Source organism: Spermophilus citellus, assembly GCF_964194105.1.
Source record: "Spermophilus citellus genome assembly, chromosome: 4".
Lineage (NCBI taxonomy): Eukaryota > Metazoa > Chordata > Mammalia > Rodentia > Sciuridae > Spermophilus > Spermophilus citellus.
The window spans coordinates 30,811,391-30,831,189 of record NC_138185.1 but is presented as its reverse complement, the minus strand read 5'-3'; the positions used below and the strand labels follow the sequence as shown (position 1 = coordinate 30,831,189).

The 19,799-nt window shown below is 47.5% G+C and overlaps 2 protein-coding genes and 1 pseudogene across 4 annotated transcripts in view; 2 read left to right on the top strand and 1 right to left on the bottom strand.

The window, feature by feature from the left end:
• Nucleotides 1-11,847, top strand: part of SLC23A2 (solute carrier family 23 member 2) — a 155,759-nt gene extending 143,912 nt beyond the window's left edge. The window contains exon 17 of the mRNA XM_081289303.1: nt 11,759-11,847. Within this exon, the coding sequence (XP_081145429.1) occupies nt 11,759-11,775 (17 nt within the window). The 3' untranslated portion in view covers nt 11,776-11,847. The remainder of the gene's footprint in view (nt 1-11,758) is intronic.
• RASSF2 (Ras association domain family member 2) overlaps nt 1-19,799 on the top strand; it is a 45,900-nt gene that overhangs the window by 9,994 nt on the left and 16,107 nt on the right. Inside the window, exons 2-4 of one of the 2 annotated variants that reach the window (XM_081289309.1) lie at nt 11,759-11,849; nt 14,716-14,791; nt 17,531-17,682. In XM_081289309.1, the coding sequence (XP_081145435.1) occupies nt 11,791-11,849; nt 14,716-14,791; nt 17,531-17,682 (287 nt within the window). In that variant the 5' untranslated portion in view covers nt 11,759-11,790. Of the gene's footprint in view, nt 1-11,752; nt 11,850-14,715; nt 14,792-17,530; nt 17,683-19,799 lie in introns of those variants that run through there. The other variant, XM_081289308.1, reaches the window with a different exon arrangement.
• LOC308648487 (large ribosomal subunit protein eL8-like) lies at nt 6,779-7,645 on the bottom strand (annotated as a pseudogene). The gene has a single exon. The product of its transcript is annotated as a large ribosomal subunit protein eL8-like (transcript).

The window sequence follows — 19,799 nt, the reverse complement described above, 5'->3', positions numbered from 1 at the left end:
GAAATGTGGGAGGTGGTCTAGGGGACTGAGGCCTCAAGCCGTGGGATCTGACACTCTCTCCAGGAAGGTAGAGTCCACTGGTGTGAGTTAGAGCGCTCAGCTGGTTTCTACAGCAGAATTGATTGCTAGTGGGAGAAATCCCTGTGCACCTGGTGTCAGAAGACTTCTGTGTTGACTACGGTGTGAGGGGACTTTGGTTTTCCCGACATTCCTCACTATAGGATGTGACTCCACTTACATACCTAATCACATATACATACCCTCACTCATGAACACCCATAAGCATGGACACATGTCACACCCACACACATTCACACCACACACACACCCACCCCCTGTCCCCACACACATACACATGTACACATACCCCACCAACACCACACCCCACCCCACACACCCCCAAACATGCCACGCACACTGTGCTTACACACCCAAACCTGGACATTCATGTCCACTCACATGTACCACTTTTTCTGTCTAAAAGTTTTACTTCCTTTAGGCCTTTTTTTTGGTTCCTGGTTTTCTGATGAGAGGTGAAGGGCCCTTGAGTCTTCTTCTAAACATTCATCCAAAAGGTTAAAAGCTGTGGAAACTGGCGGGACTTCCCTATAAACAGGAGGCTGCTCATCCTGCCTGGGAGGCCATCGTCTGGGTGTCCCTGGGGCTGCTTTCCTGGTCATTCACCTGGCCAGCGCCTGCCTGTTGGTGTGCGGCAGGAAGCAGGTCTTGGGAGCAGGGGTTCCAGCCCTGCTCTCTCAGGTCTTCCACGGGCCCTGTGGGTTGGGGAGCTCAGGCCTGTGTGCGAGGGAGGGTCTGAGCCAGAAAGCCCAGGAGGGGCTCCAGTTGGTGTGGAAGGAGAAGGGACTTTGCAGAGCCACCTGCTTGGGGAGTCCCAGCCTTGCTGATTGCTGCGTTTCGGTTCCTCATCTCCCTGGTGGCCCAGGCTGAGATGCGTGTCAGGAAGGGCCTGTGTCTGGTGTTGGCCAATAGCTGAGGCTTTTACTAGGGGTGAGGGTGGGGTGGAAAAGATTTGTGGGGCCTGTGATGGGGAAGTAGTTCATCTCTAGACAGGGTGCTATGTGACTAGGGTCGTGGCTGTGTGAATGCCAGTGCCCAGGCTCCTGGACAGGGATCTGCATACTCTAGGCCTGCAGGGAGGGACAGGGTCTGCCTTTCCTCTAGCCTGTTTGCAGGGTCAGTCCCTCCCTCCCTCTTTTCCCCAGGACTCCCAGCCTGCTGCTGCCTCCCCTGTGCCTGGGTGGGAGTCCCTCAGATCCAGCTCTCAGCAGATACCAGAGAAGGAGCACAGGCTTCAGGCCAGCTGTGTCACCTGGAACAAATTGCCTAACCTCTGGGACCTTCTGTTTCCTCATCTGCAAAGCAGTGAAAATAAAGCCCTCCCTGTGGGGTTCCTGGATGGACTGAGATAGAGCACAAGCCTTTCCTAGGAGCATTAGCACAGCCAGGAGCTTGTTAGAAACGCAGTATCTTGGGGATGTGGCTCAGCGGTAGAGCACTTGCCTGGCACGCATGAGGCTCTGGATTTGATCGCCAGCAACGCAAAAAAGATAGAAAGAAAGAAAGAAATGCATCATCTCCTGACTCCACCCAGAGTCACTGAGTTACTGAGTCAGAAACTGCAGGTTGAGGGTGGCAGGCATCTGGGTTTTAGCAAGGCCTCCAGATTCTGACACCCACTGAGGCAGACCCTCCAGACTACAGCTGGCTCAGCTGATTTGGTGAAATCTCCTTCCCTTCACTCCAAGGGGAGCTGTAGTATGTAGGGGTTCTGCTTTGCTGTGGTGCCATCTTGGGTTTGGACCTCAGCTCTGCTCCTTGCCAGCTGTATCTTTGGGTAAGTTATGTAGCTTCTTGGTGCCTTGATTGCTTTACCTGCAAAATGGGAATAATAAAATTTCTTTTATTGTTTGGTGGTATTGGGGATCGAACCCAGAGACTCATGTGTGTTAGATAAGTCCTCTACCACCAAGCTACACCCTGAACTCTTCATGGGTTGTTGTGGGGATTAAATGAATTGAAGTAGATAAATAGAGAGCCTGGAGTAAGCTCTGCATGGTAGTTGTCTACTTATTCACATTTGTTGTCTTATCATAGCCCCAAAGGTTCCCTAGTTGTTCTGTTCCCCTTTTGTGGGGAAACCGTTATTGAGGACCTCCTGCTAGAGCTTTTAGACTGAGTCCTTTCCCCCTGGCTTCCTTCATTCTGTTCCTCCTGAGCAGGGCAAAGTAACTTCCGTAATGCTTAAAATTTGGGGGTTGGGGGAGGAAGTCAAAAGTAAATCTTTGAAAGTGGAGTCCATTCTCCCAGGACACTTAAGTGCCCCTCCATGCAAGTGTTTGGTGCTGGATCCCTTCCTGAGCAGGGTGGCTGGGAAAGCCATGTGGTGGACAGTCAGTGGGTCCCTGGAGATCTAGAGAGGGGGTGAGGAAGGAGGTGTTGGAGTTTGTTTGGGGAAGGGTCTGGGGATGAGCAGATTCCAGGGAGGATGCAGCCTGGCCAGGAAGTGGGCCTTCTGTTGACTGAGGCATGCAGGTGGAAAAGGGGCACCTCGTCTCCTTCAGTGTCAACCCGAATTTTGCCCAGGCCCCCGGCAGGCTCAAGTTGGTGAACCTCTGTGTAGAATCTCTTGTCATCTCCAGATCTTGGCAGGAACCCAGCCCACAACTCAAGTCTCCTTCCTCATGTAGCGCAATGGGGCCGGGGTTTCCTGTTTGCCATTGGCACTTCTTCCTGCCCTGCTAGGAGGACAGTACAGAGGGTCCCACGTTATCTCCTCTGTGGCTGCTTGGGTACAAAGCAGATTCCCTGGGAGACCAAATCAAATAATTTTTAACACCATAGTATGAAGCACTGTGTCAGATAACTCTGTTGTGCAACCCAGGAGATCCAGATTGTCCTCAGAGGCAGGGGCCGGGCTCAGAGAAGAGGTGGGGACAGGCCCCAAAAGGGGAAGCTGCAGATCTCCAGTGAGCATTTCCTGTATATCAGGCCTAGAGCCCAGGGCTGACTTCCTGGCTGCTGTGACATGGTGCCCTGGTTTGCAAGAAGGCCTTTTGCACCAGCTCTGTGCGTGCAGACCCTGCCTTTGGGATACTCTGCAGTGTCTCCTTGGAATTCTTAATAACAGGAAGGAGGTGCTAAATACCCAATTCAGGTTGCTTTTAGGAATTTCCATTCCTTCCTTTCTTCAAAGGATATTCTCTCACTGATCAGGTGGTAGCTGGAGGATCTGCCACCCTGGGAACTGCCCACGGGAAGCCCTTTCCTCCTGGAGTCTGTCTCTCCCTCCTTGCAGGTGTTTTTTCTTAGAGAGAGTCTGTAAATTGACTTCTGCCCTACTGCCCTCCCGAGGCCCCACTGGGAGCTGAGGTGCAGGTGGGGTGGGGCCTGGCTCCTGCCATACAACCAGGAAGACAGTTTGGGAAACAAACAAAAACAGCCATCAAAGGGGATTCTTCATCCATCTCACTCTGGACTTTCCAGGGGTTGTGCCTTTCTGTTCTGCATTTTCCACACCCCCCCCTTTTTTTTTCCAGGGACTTTCCAGGCAACATATAAGAGGAGAGGCGCTTACTCTCACGGCTGGGACAGAAACCACAGGGAGCTAGCGTCTGGGCCCCCTAACTGCAGGGAGTGAGGGCATCGGCATTTGGAGGAACCAAGGGCTAAGAACAGATTTTGTCTTTGGAGAGTGCTCTGGATGCTGTTCCTACCTTCTAGGGCTTCTCAAGGATTTGGCATTTACTCTCCTCAGAGGAAGCTGAGCCTGTGAATTTCCAGGCCTTGGACAGCCCCTCATTTATTTTTTTGGGAGGCTGGAAACACCTGTGAGTGAGGTCTGTGACAAGGAAGAGGGGAGGCTCCTTAGAGTGCCGGTGACAGGGCCTTGACTGGCAGAGCTGGCCCTGGCAGCTGCTTCTTCCCAGCTTGGCAGAGCCAGGCTGCGCTTCCGTACCAAACTCAGGGTGTGCTGGACGCTGAGGTACCCACCCAGGTTCCCTTTATCTACAGCGTGTGGTGAGCACCGGCTTCTGACAGGCCTTCGCTGTCCCCTTTATCCTGAGACTAGCTCTTGCTAGTCTCTGGCAGGGAAATGCTGGAGAGTCACCCCCCATCCATGAGTGGCACTCATCAGTGTCTGATTGGCACATAAGGCCTGTCCCCCCTGCCTCTAGCTCGAAAACCCCACGCTCTTTGTACCCCAGAGCTCCCTTGGGAGCAGGCTGAGTCTGGCCTCCCGCAGACCCATGCATCCCCTCCTCATTGCCAGTCCTGCCCGGCTTCCTTCACTCCCTCACAAGTTTCTCTGAAGATGGGTCCTCCTCCTGCTCCTAGGGATCCCTGAGCAAAGCCGCAGGTTCCCTTCCCTGGGCTGCTACTGACTCCATCCCTTTCCTTGAGTCTTGGCAGGAGAGAGGCACAGGCTGGGAGCTGTGGGCCCAGAGGAAGGAAGGGTCAGGCCCAGGAGGGGAAACACCAGACAGGATTTCTGAATGGAGCTGTAAGAAGGAGCAGTGAGAGGGCTGAGCACCTGTCCTCACATAATGAGGACATTGGGGACAATGGTGACAGTTCAGAGTGGGAGGTAAGTTTGAATCCGGGTCTAGGAAACATGTGAGCTTGCTTGAGTCTGAAGAAGGAGCATGAGAACACCTACAGGGCCTGGGAAGCAGGTTCCATGTTAAATGTGGCACATTAATGACCAAGGAACCTTTCCTTTGTAAGGACATTCTCAGGGGTCTTTGGGGAGGTCATGCCCTTGAGTTGTCTTAGAAACAGGCAGGCAATCATGATGGGTCTCCAATGGGGTGAGTAGATCCCATCAACCAGCTAGATGGCCTCACCCCGGTGGTTAATGGAGCTGAGGAGAATCCAGAATATTCCGCCAAAGCAGGAAGCTAGTGCTAGAAGGGAAAACTGACTGGTCGGTGGTCCCAAAAGAAGCCCAACGCGACTAAGAGGCTTACTGCCAAGTGGGCAAGTCCAGCAATAGTCACATCTAAAGTTTTTGCAGATGTGCTTTGTAATTAGTAGAATATATGTATTTTATTTTCTAAAGTGATTTTTCTAAAAAAGAAGTATTGATTCTTTTTTTTCTCTCCATTGGTGCTATTGGGGCTTGAACCCAGAGCCTTGTGCCTGCTAGGAAAGCACTCTGCCACTGAGCTATACCAGCCCTTTTTATTTTATTATGGACCTTTATTTTATTTATTTACATGTGGTGCTGAGAATCAAACCCAGTGCCTCACACATGCTAGGCAAGTGCTCTGCCACTGAGCCACAATCCCAGCCCACGAGTTAGCATCTTTTTTTAAAAAATTATATCTTCTGTATTTTGAGTTTTGAATATAAAGGTTTTCCCACTTGAAGTTTATACTACATTTCCTTCAGCAATTTTATTTATTTCTTCCTCTCTCCTTTCATTGTGTGATAAGCTCTGAGGTGTCAATGCTGCTGATGTGGGAAGCCCCCCATTTTTCCTTTCCCTTTTCCTTCTAAAAGACCTGGTGACTGTCAGTCTGCATTCCCAAGGCATTGTGGGAAGTGAAGCTAGTAAATGATTCTTACAGGGCATTTTAGAGCACAGGAGGACTCCAGAGCGTCTAGATAATAACTGGGGAGACAGAAGATTTGCAATCAGCTGGCTGTGCGAATCCCTCTCTCCAAGGCCACAGATGTTGGCAGGAACCCTTGGAGGAAGTCTCCAATTGAATCCACATTCCAACCCCATAAACGTCTTCCTCTGACTCTTCCTTATGTGAGGAACAATACTCTGTTTGAGACCTAACTCTAAATTTCCGGCCCTTTGTTAAGGGCTGTGTTTGCCCTAAAGCGTGCATGCATAACTTGAGCTTGGTTTTTGCAGCTGGCTGGGGTAGTCAGGGATTTGGGGTCACGGTTTGAAAGTTTGTGAAGAGAGATGTAGATGTTCCCAAGGCAGACAAAGGAGGGGTGGTGTCCTAGAATCACTTACCTGGAATTTCAGTTTGACAGTATGGTAGACTATGGGACCATTTTCCTAGTGCTCCTTTCCTGAGATGTAGAAAAAAGATGGGAGAAGTCAGATTAGAGACAACATGAGGGGCAACATGAGCCTATACGTTGGATTTATTGTGATGGCCTTGATAAGCTCACCCAACAGTAGAAAATGACTTGAGTCATGGTGAGTGTGTATATTTGGGGCCATCAGACTACTTGATTTGTAAGTAAAAAAGGTCATGAGGGTCACGGTCATGAGGTATTTTCATAGGTTTATTATTATTTTGAATTTATTTTTCTGTGAATATGTCCTTTGGGTCACCCTGCCCCCCTTTTCTTTTCAAAATGACTATAGGATCTTTTTCTTATTGATTTATTAATGCCCTTTATATATTAAAGACATTGTTTTATGTATTTGTAAATATTTCCCCAAATTTGACATTTGCCTTTGTATAGGGTTAATTTTTGTTTTCCAGAAAAAGTTTTTTTACAAGTTATTTATTTATTTATAGGTACTAGGATTAAAACTCAGGGGTACTTTACCACTGAGCTACATCCCAGGCCTTTTTTTTTTTTCAATTTTGAGACAGGCTCTCACTAAAAGGTTAAGGGTATCACTAAGTTGCTGAGGCCGGCCTCAAACTCAGAATCCTTCTGTCTCAGCCTCCTGAATCACTGGGATTATAGGTGTGTGCTACCTGGCCCAGCATCAGCACTTTATTTTTCTGGATGACGGATGATTTTTATTATTATGTATAGAAAACACACCAGTGTACATTTAGCCTAGTTTAGTGTCTAGTTCTTTAGCCTTTGCCTTTTCCAACTTGGCAATGCGAGCCACAGATTCTGGACCCAGAATGTTGCCTCTCCCATGATGTCAGATCTCATCCCATCTGTCCTTGTAGTTGGTTCTGATAGCTTTCACCAGCTTTTCCGGAGCGACCTTGTTTTCCAAGTTAATCTGTGTGAAGGCAACAGTGATGCATGTCTTCCTGTGAGCCCGATGTCCCAGTCTGGCCTTCCCCTGGACGGTGCACTAGGGGGCTCCCATCTTGCCACACACAGCAGGCAGGAAGACAGCAGCTGGGTGGGATCCACATCACGAGCAACCACCACCAGCTGAGCCCCCTTGTTCTCCACCAAGGTGGTGACAGCATTGACCCCTGCTCCAAGGATGGCTGGTCTCTTAGTGGGGACATCCCCTTTGCCAGCAGCTTTTCTCTCTACCCATGCCAACAGCTTCTCCTGCTTAGTCTCTGGTCTCTCCTTGGGGCATAAGAAGCTGGGTAACTGGCCGGCCAAGGCCTAGGTGAACTCATTAGCTGCAGGAGGCACTTTTGGCCACTTATAGAGTACAGCCCTTTGCTGCTGCATCTGGTTGCAGTGGGGCCATCTTACAAAGTGGGTAGGGTCCCTTTGGGGCTGGGTGTCCTGTCCAATGCTGAAGTTCTCAGGCCTTTTCTTAAACAGGGTTCGCCGCCTTCTTGGCTTTCTATCTTAATGACAGCAGGGGCCGAGATCACCTTCTTCCCCTCGGCCTTCTTTCCTTTTAGCATCTTGGGCAGCTGGAGGAGACAGCTGAATTTTGTTGCTTAATGCTTAAACTTTTTACTCATCTGTGATTTCTTTTGGTGGATGGAGTAAGATAGGGCTTTAGCTTCCCTATCTCCCTCTTTCCGGAGTCAGCTAATTCTCTAGTGACTTTTTTGTTTGTTGCAGTTAATCTATTTCCCCCCTATTATTTAGAAATTCTGCTCACATTCTATGTTCTCAGATAAATTTGGGTCTTAGGTCTAATTCTGTATGTTATATTGTTTCATTGATCTGCCTGGTTTTTTTTTCTCTAGTACCAAATAGATTTAATAACCATAAAGAAGACTTAAAGTTCTCTCATTGGTATTCTCCGTAGATTTAAGAGGACCTGGAATCAAAAGGGAGTCGTCTTAAGAGCAGGGCAGATTGCTTTCAGATGCAAAACAGAATGACTAAATTATAGGTTATATTGGAGGCAGTGAACAAAGAGAGGTCTGCAGAAAAATCAACCCATGAATTAGAAGATGTGCTGTAGAATTCTGAGGAAAATAAGAGATGGAGATTGTGAGTCCAAATGATGTGAGACTTGAAAGACAGCTGCAGGAATACAGGCATGGATGAAGACAGACTCCGGGGTGCATGCGGAGAAGGGCACTAGGCACCACCCATCTGATTTCCACTCCAGCCAGGCTGTACAATTGGCGCCGGCTGAGGTTCCTCAAACCTTCGTGTGCTTCAAATCGGGCTCCAGGTTTCCCTTCCCTGGGCTCCCTCACCACGGCCTCTATCTCAAGGTACCCTGTTTTCTGGATTTCCAGAATACGCTATCTTTTGTTCCCACCCCACCAAGGGACTCTTACTCCTTGATCCACACTGACCGACTAGGTATCTCAGAGCCCTGCCTTAGCCCTTTTCACTCTCTCCCTGGTGACCTCACCTGACCGTGTGCCTGCACGCACCACCCATCCTGCACAACTCAGGGGTGCCCGATCCTCCTGCTTGGGCACATCCACCCTCCCTTTGGCCAGTGCCATCTCATCAAAGACTTCTTTGTTTGGAGGTCACTTCCTTCAGAAAGCTCTGAGCTCCCCACCCAAACTCATATTAGGTGTCCTTCGGTGAGCTACCGTAGCCCTGTCTTCCTTTGGTAGAAGGGGCTGCTCCCTTTGTCTCCCTCTTACTAGACTGTGCACCCCAAGGGCAGGGTAGGGCCCATTTGCTGTTGAAGGCTGTGGAGCCCTCCAGAAGTACAACGTTTGGCATGGCTAGGCACACAATAAATGTGTGTTGAACGTGAAAATTGACACATGCATATAAAGGGTACCTTTTGGATATGTACTAGTTATGGGTAATTGTCACTTAAAATGAAAAAAAAAGAAAAAAACTTTCTCACTTTCCTTTCTCCTTTTTTATGCAATACATATTCACTCTGGGTTTTATGATCAGATTATTTTTCCTGGAATTATTTTCCTGGAAAAAATTTGTTTGGGGGTGGTGGTGGTGGTACTGGGGATTGAACCTAGGGGCACTTAACCACTGAGCTACACTCCCAGCCCCTTTTATTTTTTTATTATGAGACAGGGTCTTGCTGAATTGCTTAGGGCTTGCTAAGTTGCTGAGGCTGGCCTTACTTGTGATCCTCCTGCCTCAGGCTTCTGAGTTGCTGGGATTACAGGTATGTGCTACCACACTTGGCCCTTTCTGGAAAAGTTTTTTATATATTTAAAATTTAGAGACAGCAGTTGTGTCTCTAGGGTATGGCTTTTGGGTACACAGGTGGACTTGGAGTTTTCTGAGTGGAACTCAGCCCTCTGTTCCCTCCCTGGACTCTCATTCCTTTGCATTCATTCCCATAGTTGCCATAACAAATTACCAAAACTCAGAGGTTTAAAACAACACAGATTTATTATCTTAACAGTGGTGTGGGTCAGAGATCTGTCATGGTTCTCATGGGACTAAAATCAAGGTGTCAGCAGGGCGGGTTCCATCTGTTTCCATAAACAAGCGTTGAGCTCAGTTTAATGAAATGCATGCTGAAGTATTTAAGGGAAAGTGATTGATGTCAGTAATCTACTTTGAAGTGAATGAAAAATAACATGGACTTGTAACTGAATTAAGGGATGTACAGATGAATAGATGTGTGATAGAGTAAGTTTAGTAAAAGATTAAGTATACAATAGTCTTGGCTTTCATGGTAATGTTTCTTCATCTTTAAACAAAACAAAACAAACAAACAAACAAACAAACAAACTATATATATATTAGATGTTGATGGACCTTTACCTTATTCATTTATTTTTATGTGGTGCTGAGAATCTAACTCAGTGCCTCACACATGCTAAGCAAGTGCTCTACCACTGAGCCACAACCCCAGCCCTGTTTCTTCATCTTTATGTTTGCAAATTCTTTCTCTTTCTTTTTCTTTCTTTATTTTTTATTTTTATTTTTTGGTACTGAGGATTGAACCCTGGTATACTATTGAGCTACATCCTCAGCCCTTTTACTTTTTCGAGTCAGGATCTCACTAAGTTGCTGAGGCTGGCCTCAAATTTGCGATCCTCCTGTCTCAGGCTCCTGAGTTGCTGGGATGACAGGTGTGTGCCACCATACCAACCCTGAAAATTCACTTAATAAAATGTTTGAAAAAAATTACTAGTACCCAGATAGAGCCAGCCTTTCAATTGTTTCTATGCATCCATATAAATGCCACTGGTTCTCAACTGGAGGTGATTTTGTCTGGAGACATTTTTGATTGTTATGACTGGGGCGATATAATGATTAGAGGCCAGGGATGCTGCTAAACATCCTCCAAAACTCAGGAAAGCCGCCATGAACAAGAATGGTCTAGCCCTGGATGTTAATAGTGCCAAGAAAACTTGATGAATACCTACATATTTAAATGTATGTATTTATACACATCAATGTGTATATTTCTAGCTTTTTCTTTTTGGTACTGGAAATTGAACCCAGGGGCACTTAACCACTGAGCTATACCTCCAGCCCTTTTAATTTTTAACTTTGAGCCACAATCTTTCTAAGTTGCTTAGGGCCTCCCTTAGTTGCTGAGGCTGGCCTTGATCTTGAGGTCCTCCTGCCTCAGCCTTCTGAGTTGCTGGGATTATAGGCATGTGCCACCAACCTTAGCTATTTATGCATATTTTATATCTACATGTATTTAAAACAAATCAGACTCATAGCCTCATAACCCATGTTTTCATAATGTATTGCTCTTTTCCCAGGTAATGAAATTGCCCACATTTTAATGGCAATCACAGACCATATGCTGTAGTTGTTTGTGTCCAGCTCTATTTGGGCATTTTTAGGTGGTTTCTCCATTCTCAGTGTGTTTGTCAGTTTTCCGTCACTATCACAAAATAACTGAGATAAGCAGCTTAAAAGGAGGAACGGTGGTTTATTTTGGTTGGTGGTTTCCCTCCAGGCTTGCTTGACCCCTTCACTTTGGGCCTGTGGTAAATACAAAGATAATATAAAGTAAATACAAAGGTAAACACGTTTCCAAGTAAGAATTATTGCTGTGCTGCTTGCCCAGGGGCCAGTACTGTGTGGGGACATGGTGGGTAGATAGAAGCCATTGACAGAGAGGCCTCCTCTGTGCATCAGAGGGCCAGGGCTCTGGTGGTGAAGGGGAGCCAAGCAGCTGGACTTGGATTTGTGATGAGGCAGCACATGGGGAAGCAGAGAGTGAGAGACGGAGGGGTTATGCTCCCAATGTCCCTTTAATGGCACCTCCCAATGTCCTCACTTCCTTCCATGAAGTCTCACCTCCTACAGGTGACACCACCTCCCAATAGCGCCATGGGTTGGTGACCAAGCTTTCAACACATGGCACTTGGGGGACATCTAAGATCCAAACACAGCGCTCTATCTACCTCAGGAGAATCTGGGCTGTTCCTGTCTGATGATGGGTCTCTGTGCTGGGATATGAAGGGACCAGCTTGGGTATCAGCATTCTTTGTGGCTGGGGCATTTGTTCTTGGAGTAACCCAAAGTTGTCATCTTTCCTGAGGGTGTTTCCTCTCAGTAGCCACTGCCAGCAGAATGGCCTCTCAGCAGTCCTGGGTCAGCTTTGGGCACCCCAGACTGTGGACCTGGGGGATGGTCTCATTCGGCGTCTTCCTCCCCTTACCAGCTGCTGCCTAGGTTCTGCTGAATTTCCCAAGGACCCAAGCCAGCTTCAACCTCCGGCTTCTCCTTTCCATCACAGGCCTGCCCTTCGGATGAAAAGAGAAAGGAAGAATGGACTACAATCACCAAACGTCCCTCGTCCCCTGTGGACAAGATAAATACATTTCCAAGTAAGAATTCTTGCTGTGCTGCTTGCCCAGGGGCCAGTACTGTGTGGGGACATGGTGGGTGGATAGAAGCCACGGGCAGAGAGGATTCCTCTGTGTATCAGAGGGCCAGGGCTCTGGTGTGTGAAAGGGAGCCAAGCAGCTGGACTTGGACTTGTGAGGACAGCAGCAAGTGTGCAGCTTGAGATTGAAGGAAAAAAAAAAATCCCCCAAAGCCTAGCCTGGGAGGGAAGTAAAGGGGGAGCCAAACACAGCACCTTTGTGGTGTCTTAGAAGGCTTCCAGGAGGAGGAGGAGGATGGTGTCTGCTTGCTGTGGCCTAGATGTTTGTGTTTGCCTCAAATTCATATGTTGAATCCTAATCTAAGTTGATGGTATGAAGAGGTGAGTAGAGATCTCATGAATGGAATTAGTGCCCTTAGAGAAAAGGCCTGAGAGAGCTTGTTTGCCCTTCAACCCTGTGAGGACACAGGAAGAAGGTACTACTATCTCTGAGGGGCAGGCCCTTGCCAGACTCTGAATCTGCTGGCACCTTGATCTGGGACTTTCTGCCCTCTAGAACTGTGAGACATGAACTCCTATTGTTTATAAGCCACCCTGTCTCTAGTATTTTGTTATAGCAGCCCCCAACACACTAAGAAACTACTCACTGTTCTGTCTGTGATATTGCCTGAGGGAGTCCTGGCTTGGGTTGTGTGTTCCTGAGTTGCTCTGTTTCTGGCTAAAATTCGCACACCCTCTGAGTAGAAGGGGCAGGTTCCTTGTTTTCTATGTACTATAGGTGTCTTGCACTCAGATTTTTCTTTTCTTTCTTTCTCCCTCTCCCTCCCCTCCTACTCTCTTTCCAAAAGCCAAAACTGACTTTTTCCCACTACAAATTTGAGGATATATTTTTTTTGGCCTAGCCTGGAAATTTTACATACTGAATGTTCTCCGTCTTAAATAAGCCAACTTGAGTTTATCTGAGACTAAATTGTTTTAGACACACTTGGCCATACACAGATGCCTGTTGTGTGAGATCCAGAACATTCTTATCTCTTTATTGAAGGATTTCTCCAGGGACTTTTCCTGACTGGGTTTCAGATCTATGTGTTCAAAAGTACTAGACATTTTGTCTTAAGTTATTTGGAATCACTTTTTTTTAAATATATTTTTTTTTAGTTGTTGATGGCCCTTTATTTTATTTGCTTATCTATATGTGGTGCTGGGGATCGAACGCAGTGCCTCATGTGTATAAGGCAAGCACTCTATTGCTGAGCTACAACTCCAGCCCCCACTTTTTTTTTTAACCATTCATTTCAGCTTGCTTAGAATTATTCCCTTATCTAGGTTTAATATGTCAGAAATTTTTTTGGAATTTCCAGTGAGTTTTAACTTGTGCTGTGGTCCAAAATCTCTCCATTGGATGATTGGGATTAAAAGGACTGGATTCTGTCACCTCTTGCCTGAGATCAGGCAGAAACACACAGCAAATGGCTTCCTCAACCTCCTGCTTTCCCAATCCCTCATGGAGTGCAACAGCAAGCACTTTTAGATAAAATCATATCAAAAATAGAACATTGCTGGGTGTGGTGGCGCCCGCCTGTAATCCCAGTAGCTTGGGTGGCTGAGTCAGGAAGATTGCCAATTCAAGGCTGGTCTCAGCAATTTAGTGTGACCTTGTCTTAATATAAAAAAAATAAAAAATAAAAAAGGGCTAAGATGTAGATCCATGGTAGAGCACTTGCTTAGTGTGCATGAGGCCCTGGGTTGAATCCTCAGCAACACCTACACACACATAGTCAGTCTCTCTCTCTCTCTCCCTCTCTCTCTCTCTCTCTCCCTCTCTCACATACACACACACAAAAAAAAAAAAAGAAAGAAAGAAAGAAAAAAAGAAAGAAAGAAAGAAAGAAAGAAAGAAAGAAAGAAGAAAGAAAATAGGATATTGCCAGGGTTTAGAAGCCCCAGCCTGTCTACTTCCTCTCACCGCTCCACAAGGTAACCCTCTATTCTGAATCCTAAACCCCATTTCAAGCTTTATTTATTTATTTATTGGGGATTGAACCCAGGGATGCTTGATCTCTGAGATACATCCCCAGCCCTTTTTATTTCTTGTATTTTGAACTGAGGCTGGGATTCCAGGCACATGCCATTGTGCCTGGCCCATGGTAAACTTTCTAGAAGTGGAATCGCACATTATGTTCTCTTTTCAAGTCCGTCTTCTTTCCCAATGAGATTTGCTCATGTTGTGTTGTTCGTTCATATCTTTGTGACTGTGTAATGATGCACTGTGTGACAGGGACTTCCTTTGCTCATCCAACTCTCTGGTTTGTGGGCGTTTGTAAGTTTTCAAACCCACAATGAGGTCATGTCAATCACGTCTGAGTTGGTCTGTCCCACACCTGTCCCTGTTCACCTTCTGAAAAGCCTCAGAGTTTTTCTGAGTTTTGCAAATGCCTGTGAAGAACTCTCCTCTCCTCACTCACAGCATGCACCAGGGAGGGAAAGAGTGGAGAGGCAGGGGAAATCCCGTCTGTGGGGTCTGAGGGGCCTGTGGCCTTCTGGAAGGGTGTTTGTCTCCATGAATCTGTGACATACCTGCCCACTCATTTGGCTTGGGTTTGGGGGAGTGTCGACAGAAATCCAGCCTTGGCAGTCCAGGACTGTCTTGGGGTTCTAGAGTTGCTTCTTAACATTCGGTCAGGTCTTGACCTTGATGCTGGGGGAAGGTGCCAAAGGGTCTTGGAAACTCTGTGTGTGTGTGTGTGTGTGTGTGTGTGTGTGTCCATGTGAACATACACTGAGGGGGTAACCGAGGCCAGGTTAGAGGTGAGAATGATTGCATTATAAGAGGCTTCAGCTGAAAATGTTGTCACTTTCCCCCTAAGGAATGAGCTTCTCCTGCATCTGAAGACCTACAACCTGTACTACGAAGGCCAGAACTTGCAGCTGCGACACAGAGAGGTAAGGGCAAGCCCTGGCAGGCTCCCTGGTGGGCTGGCCCAGTATTTGCCTCCACTTGATCTGGGTCTGAGGGGCCTGAGGTCTCCGGGGGTCCCCGCCCTCCTGCCCCAGTGAGTGGCCTCTCACTTACAATGTTGGCAAGAGTCCTTAGGGTGTTTGGAAGGAGGCCCCAGGCCCAGTTTTGATCCAGAATGGTTCAGCTTTTCTGCTCTGGAGACATCCCTATGGGAGTGTGACAGGGTAGCACAGCCTCAGAGGGGGTATCTTCAGAGGGAGGTTTTCATGAAGTGACCCTCTCAGATGGCTCCCAAGCAGGCATCCCCTTGTTGGGTGGTTCCCCAGAACCTTACCTGTCCTCTGTGTTTACACTTCAGGGCCCAAGTCCTATTGCTACAGCGACAGGGCAGATCACATAAGATCTAGGTGGTGACTCCCACTCTCCCCCTCCACCTGTGGCCATCTTCTCAGCCCTTCTCAGGATGCCCTTTGCTTTCCCTCTGACTTTTCCCAGCCCCCACCCGGAAGCTAAGCTTACCCATCCTGTATCTGTTTCTGTAAAGCCTGCTATCAGATAGATGTTGAGTTATAAGGACGCCTGGTGGAGTAATTTATACTCGAGCGTTCTTGACTGATAAGAAGCAGTGTGTAATACCCTCAGGTTATCAAGCCATGGCGATTTAATCCATAGAAACAGATAGCAGATGGTGGAATTTCAGCCGCTCAGGCAGGCTGTTGGGGGTAGGATATGGGAAGCGTGGCCTTTTCCTATGTCCCTCAAGCCACTCCACTTAGGCAAAGTCCTATTGAGGGTTAAGTTCTGTCTTGTAGTAGTTCAATGTCATGATACCAGCCCTGCCCAGTTGGAAGTCCTTATAAATCAACTGTACTTACGTAAAGCCTTCTCTCTCTCTTTTTTTTTGAACCAGGGATTGAATCCAGGGGTGCTGAACCACTGAGCTACATCCCCAACCCCTTTTATTTTTGATTTTGAGATGATCTCTCTAAGTTTCCTAGGGCCTCACTAAGTTCTTAAGCCTGGCATAAACTTGCGATCCTCCTTCCTCAGTCTCCCAGGTTGCTGGAATTACAGGCATGTGTCACCATACCCAGCCATGAAGCCCTTTTCCCCAAGATCCCAAAATGCTCTGAAGTTGTTCCACTCCTTTCCTGATTCCCCCCAGTCTCCACCATTGCAAGTTCAAGGCCAGCCTCAGCAACTTAGTGAGAACTTAAGCAACTTAGTGAGACCTTGTATCAAATAAAGAATAAAAAGGGATGGGGATATAGCTCAGTGGTAAAATGCCCTTGAATTCAATCCTCAGTAGAAAAAAAAAAGAATAAATTCTCAAAGTACTACATGATTAAAGTTTTTCATGGTCATAAATGGTCTACTTTTTCAAGATGGAACATACTAATGTCCTTAGAAATTTCACATTTGCCAGGTGTGGTGGTATATCCTGTACTCACAGCAGCTATGAGGCTGAGGCAGGAGGATCATGAGTTCAAAGCCAGCCTCAGCAATTTAGCAAGGACCTAAGTAACTTAGCGAAACACCGTCTCTAAATAAAATATTTTAAAAGGCTGGGGATGTAGCTCAGGGGTTAAACACCACTGAGTTCCATCCCTGGTACCAAAAAACAAAAATAAAAACAAATAAACAACAACAACAACCCCCCCCCCCCACACACACACACACAAAGAAAGCAACCTTTTAGCATAACTTGGAATTCTTGCAGGATTTATTTACCTTTAGGAGAGTCATAATATTAAGCACATTAGCTTATTACAAAGTGCCAAGAAGTTCTGTTAAGAAATTTGCTTAACACAGTGTCTCCTAACTCATGATCCCTTGACATCCTTTTAAGGCAAAGGAGCTAAAGGAGCTGGTGTTCTGTAGAATAAACTTGGGGAAATTCTGCTTTAAATATCCTTCATCCAGAGGGTTGGATTGCTAGACATATGTTGTAGTTAAGGACATGTCACTTTCTATAGTAGGGGAGGGATAAGTAGCTAATTCAAGAACCCAGTTTTTGCTTCTTATTAGTAAGGCTAGGTCTCATTTTATTATACTTTTTGGAACCAAGGATTGAACTTAGGGCTGCCCAACCATTGAGCTACATCCCCTGCCACTTATTATTTTTTATTTGAGACAAGGTCTCTGCTAAATTGCCTAGGGCCTCACCAAATTGCTGAGCCTGGCCTTGAACTTGTGATCCTCTTGCCTCAACCTCCTGAGCTACTGGGATTATAGGCATGTACCACCAAGCCCAGCTAGTCTCATTTATTTTAAAAGATGTATTCTGGTTTCTTAAAAGTTATTATTATACTAACAACAACAACAAAAAAGTTCTTTTTAATTTGCACACGTTGTTTAGAATTTCACAGCAACGTGTTTTGTTTTTTTTTTGTTTGTTTGTTTGTTTTCAGAGCTGGGGTGGAGTCCAGGGCCTCATGCATGCTAGGCAGGCCAGGCTCTCTGCCACTGAGCTACCCCCACCCCCACCCTGCTCCTTCACAGCAACTTTTGTGCTGTCCTGTAAGGTCAGCCTCAGGGTGTCAGGCAGCTTTAGGGCAGAGTGTGTCTTGGAGTTGAGACGTGTGAACACCATTCACATCCTATGAATACCATCCAGGGGCACCCAGATAGGACACATGAAGGATGCTGTCTTTGTCCCCCAGTGCCATGCTGGCTTTTGTGGGGCTTTTCTGGGCTCACCAGACTGACTGCTTTGCGGGCAGGAAGAAGATGAGTTCATTGTGGAGGGGCTGCTGAATATCTCCTGGGGGCTACGCCGGCCCATCCGCCTGCAGATGCAGGACGACAATGAACGCATCCGCCCGCCTCCGTCCTCTTCCTCCTGGCACTCGGGCTGCAACTTGGGGGCACAAGGGTGAGTGAGGCGCGATGGGGCTGGGAGGTGACTGGAGTGTCTGGGTGGTGTGTGCCTAGTCAGCCATGCTCCAGTCCTGTTCCCACTACCTCCACTGCCACCAGCGTTGGGCTGGTGTTGAGGAGAACAGGGTTGGGTTGGTGTAACGGGGCCTCCATTCTCTCTCCACAATCGCTGAGAGAGGTCAGGGTGAGGAGGGGAGGTGCTGAGTCACAGAAGGGGACAGGCCAGCGTGTGCTTCCTGGTGGAGAATTCTGGAGTCTCAGGGTGTGTTGCTCATGGCCCGCACATCCAGCAGATTTCTAACAGGATGCCAATGTGTTGGCGTCTGCAAGGAATGGTCCCCACTCCAGGGATGTTTAGGACTTGAACTTTCAGACTGCAGCTCTCTGAGTCTTGTGGGGAACCCGGAAAAAGAAAAGGAATGTCAACCCCTGTGGGAACCAGCCAAGGGAGGTCAGCCCGGGAGTCTGCTGCATACCTGGAAGGGTCATGGTCCCCTTCCCCTGGTCCCCAAGGGAAGGGGTGTGCAGATCGTGCCTGTTCCTCCCCAAACTCTGCTCCGCCTGTGGCCCAACGAGTAACCAAATGCATCTGCTAGGCCGCATACGCCCTTTTTACTGTCTTTCTGGGACTTTGGTTTTCAGGATCAAGTGACTAGCCTCCTTCCCTCCTGAAACTTGCTGATGCTGGCGGTCTGCAGGCTACAGCCTGGGTGGAGTTTTGCCGGCCTGGAGCCAAAACCACAGTGATGTTTTTTTTTTTCTAGTTTAAATGAGAGCCAAGCCCTCTCTGTTGGCCACATGGAACATTTTGTTGAACTCCACGGCCAAAGTCCATCTTTACAATTCAGAGATACCTACAATGTGGCCCGACTCTGGAGGTGATCTGGTTTCTTTCCAAGAGAATCTAAGGAGGAAAGTTCTTACCCGTCCCATTGGGATGTCTGGTCAGGGTTCTTTGGTTTCATTTAACTTTGCAGGTTTCACACGGCTTTGCCTTCAGTGCTTACTCTGTATTTTATTTCCAAGGAGCCAAACCCTGTCCACTGCCTGATACTGACCCCCACGCTGTTACATTCCGTTCCCTACATGAGGTGATTACAAAAATTCCATTTGTCCGTGGGGCCTTTGACTGGGGCTGCCGTCGAGGGGTCCTTCAATCTGCGTATTGGTTTCTTCTCCCTTCCCTGGGGCATCAGGCTGCTCTTGGTTGGCCCTCGAAATGTACAAACACATGGAGAGTAACCAGGCGGGTGGCCAGCTATAGTGAAGTGAATACCTGGACTACTGGGTTAAGGAGGATGCTGAGGCCAGTTTCTGCTTCAGAGGGCTTTGGATCAGGAAGTAAGGAGTAGCTGGCTACTCCAGATGCCAAGTGTTCATTATTCCCTGAGAGGCTCTGGCTGTATGGATCCATTCTGGGGCTCAGAAGGCTGTATTATTATAGAAAATTCTTTCAGATTTTTAATATTAATTGTATTCCCTTAGAACTATCATCCTTGGAACATAAGGCCTGTCTCTACTGGGTCAGGAAACACACAGTCTTTTCACAGTGGGATGGCCTTAATTGGTTAAATATGATTCTCCTTCCTGGCCAAATCCTCTGTTGATTTTGGGTGTGTTTCTCTGAACTGCTTCCATTGTCCTTTTTGGCTTTGAGGAATTAATTGCCAGTCATCACGGCAAGCCCCGGGTCTCAGCCCAGAATGCCTGCTGCGACTCTCTCTCTCTAGCTTGACTGTGGACTCAATCCAAAGAATGCTGTCATTGTGCCCCTACCAAAGCTGCCCTGACCCGTGTAGCAGCCAACCTGTTACGTTCTACTCCTTTGAGAAGCCAGAAGCGGTTTCTGAGTGTTTCCTCCAACAGAAGGGAAGGTAGGGCTGGGAATGTGGCTCAGTGGTGGAGAGCTTGCCTGCCATGAGTGAGCCCCTGGGTTGGATCCCCAGCACCGGAAAACAAAACAAAACAACAAACCAGAAGCGAATCTGAACTGGAATCCTGCCCCAGAAACAAATGGCCATTATTAGGGTTTCAAAAAATCAGTCATGGAACCCACATGTGCTTAGGAACTCGGCGCAGGCAACACATGGGTTTTGTTCTTTGGAGTTTTCC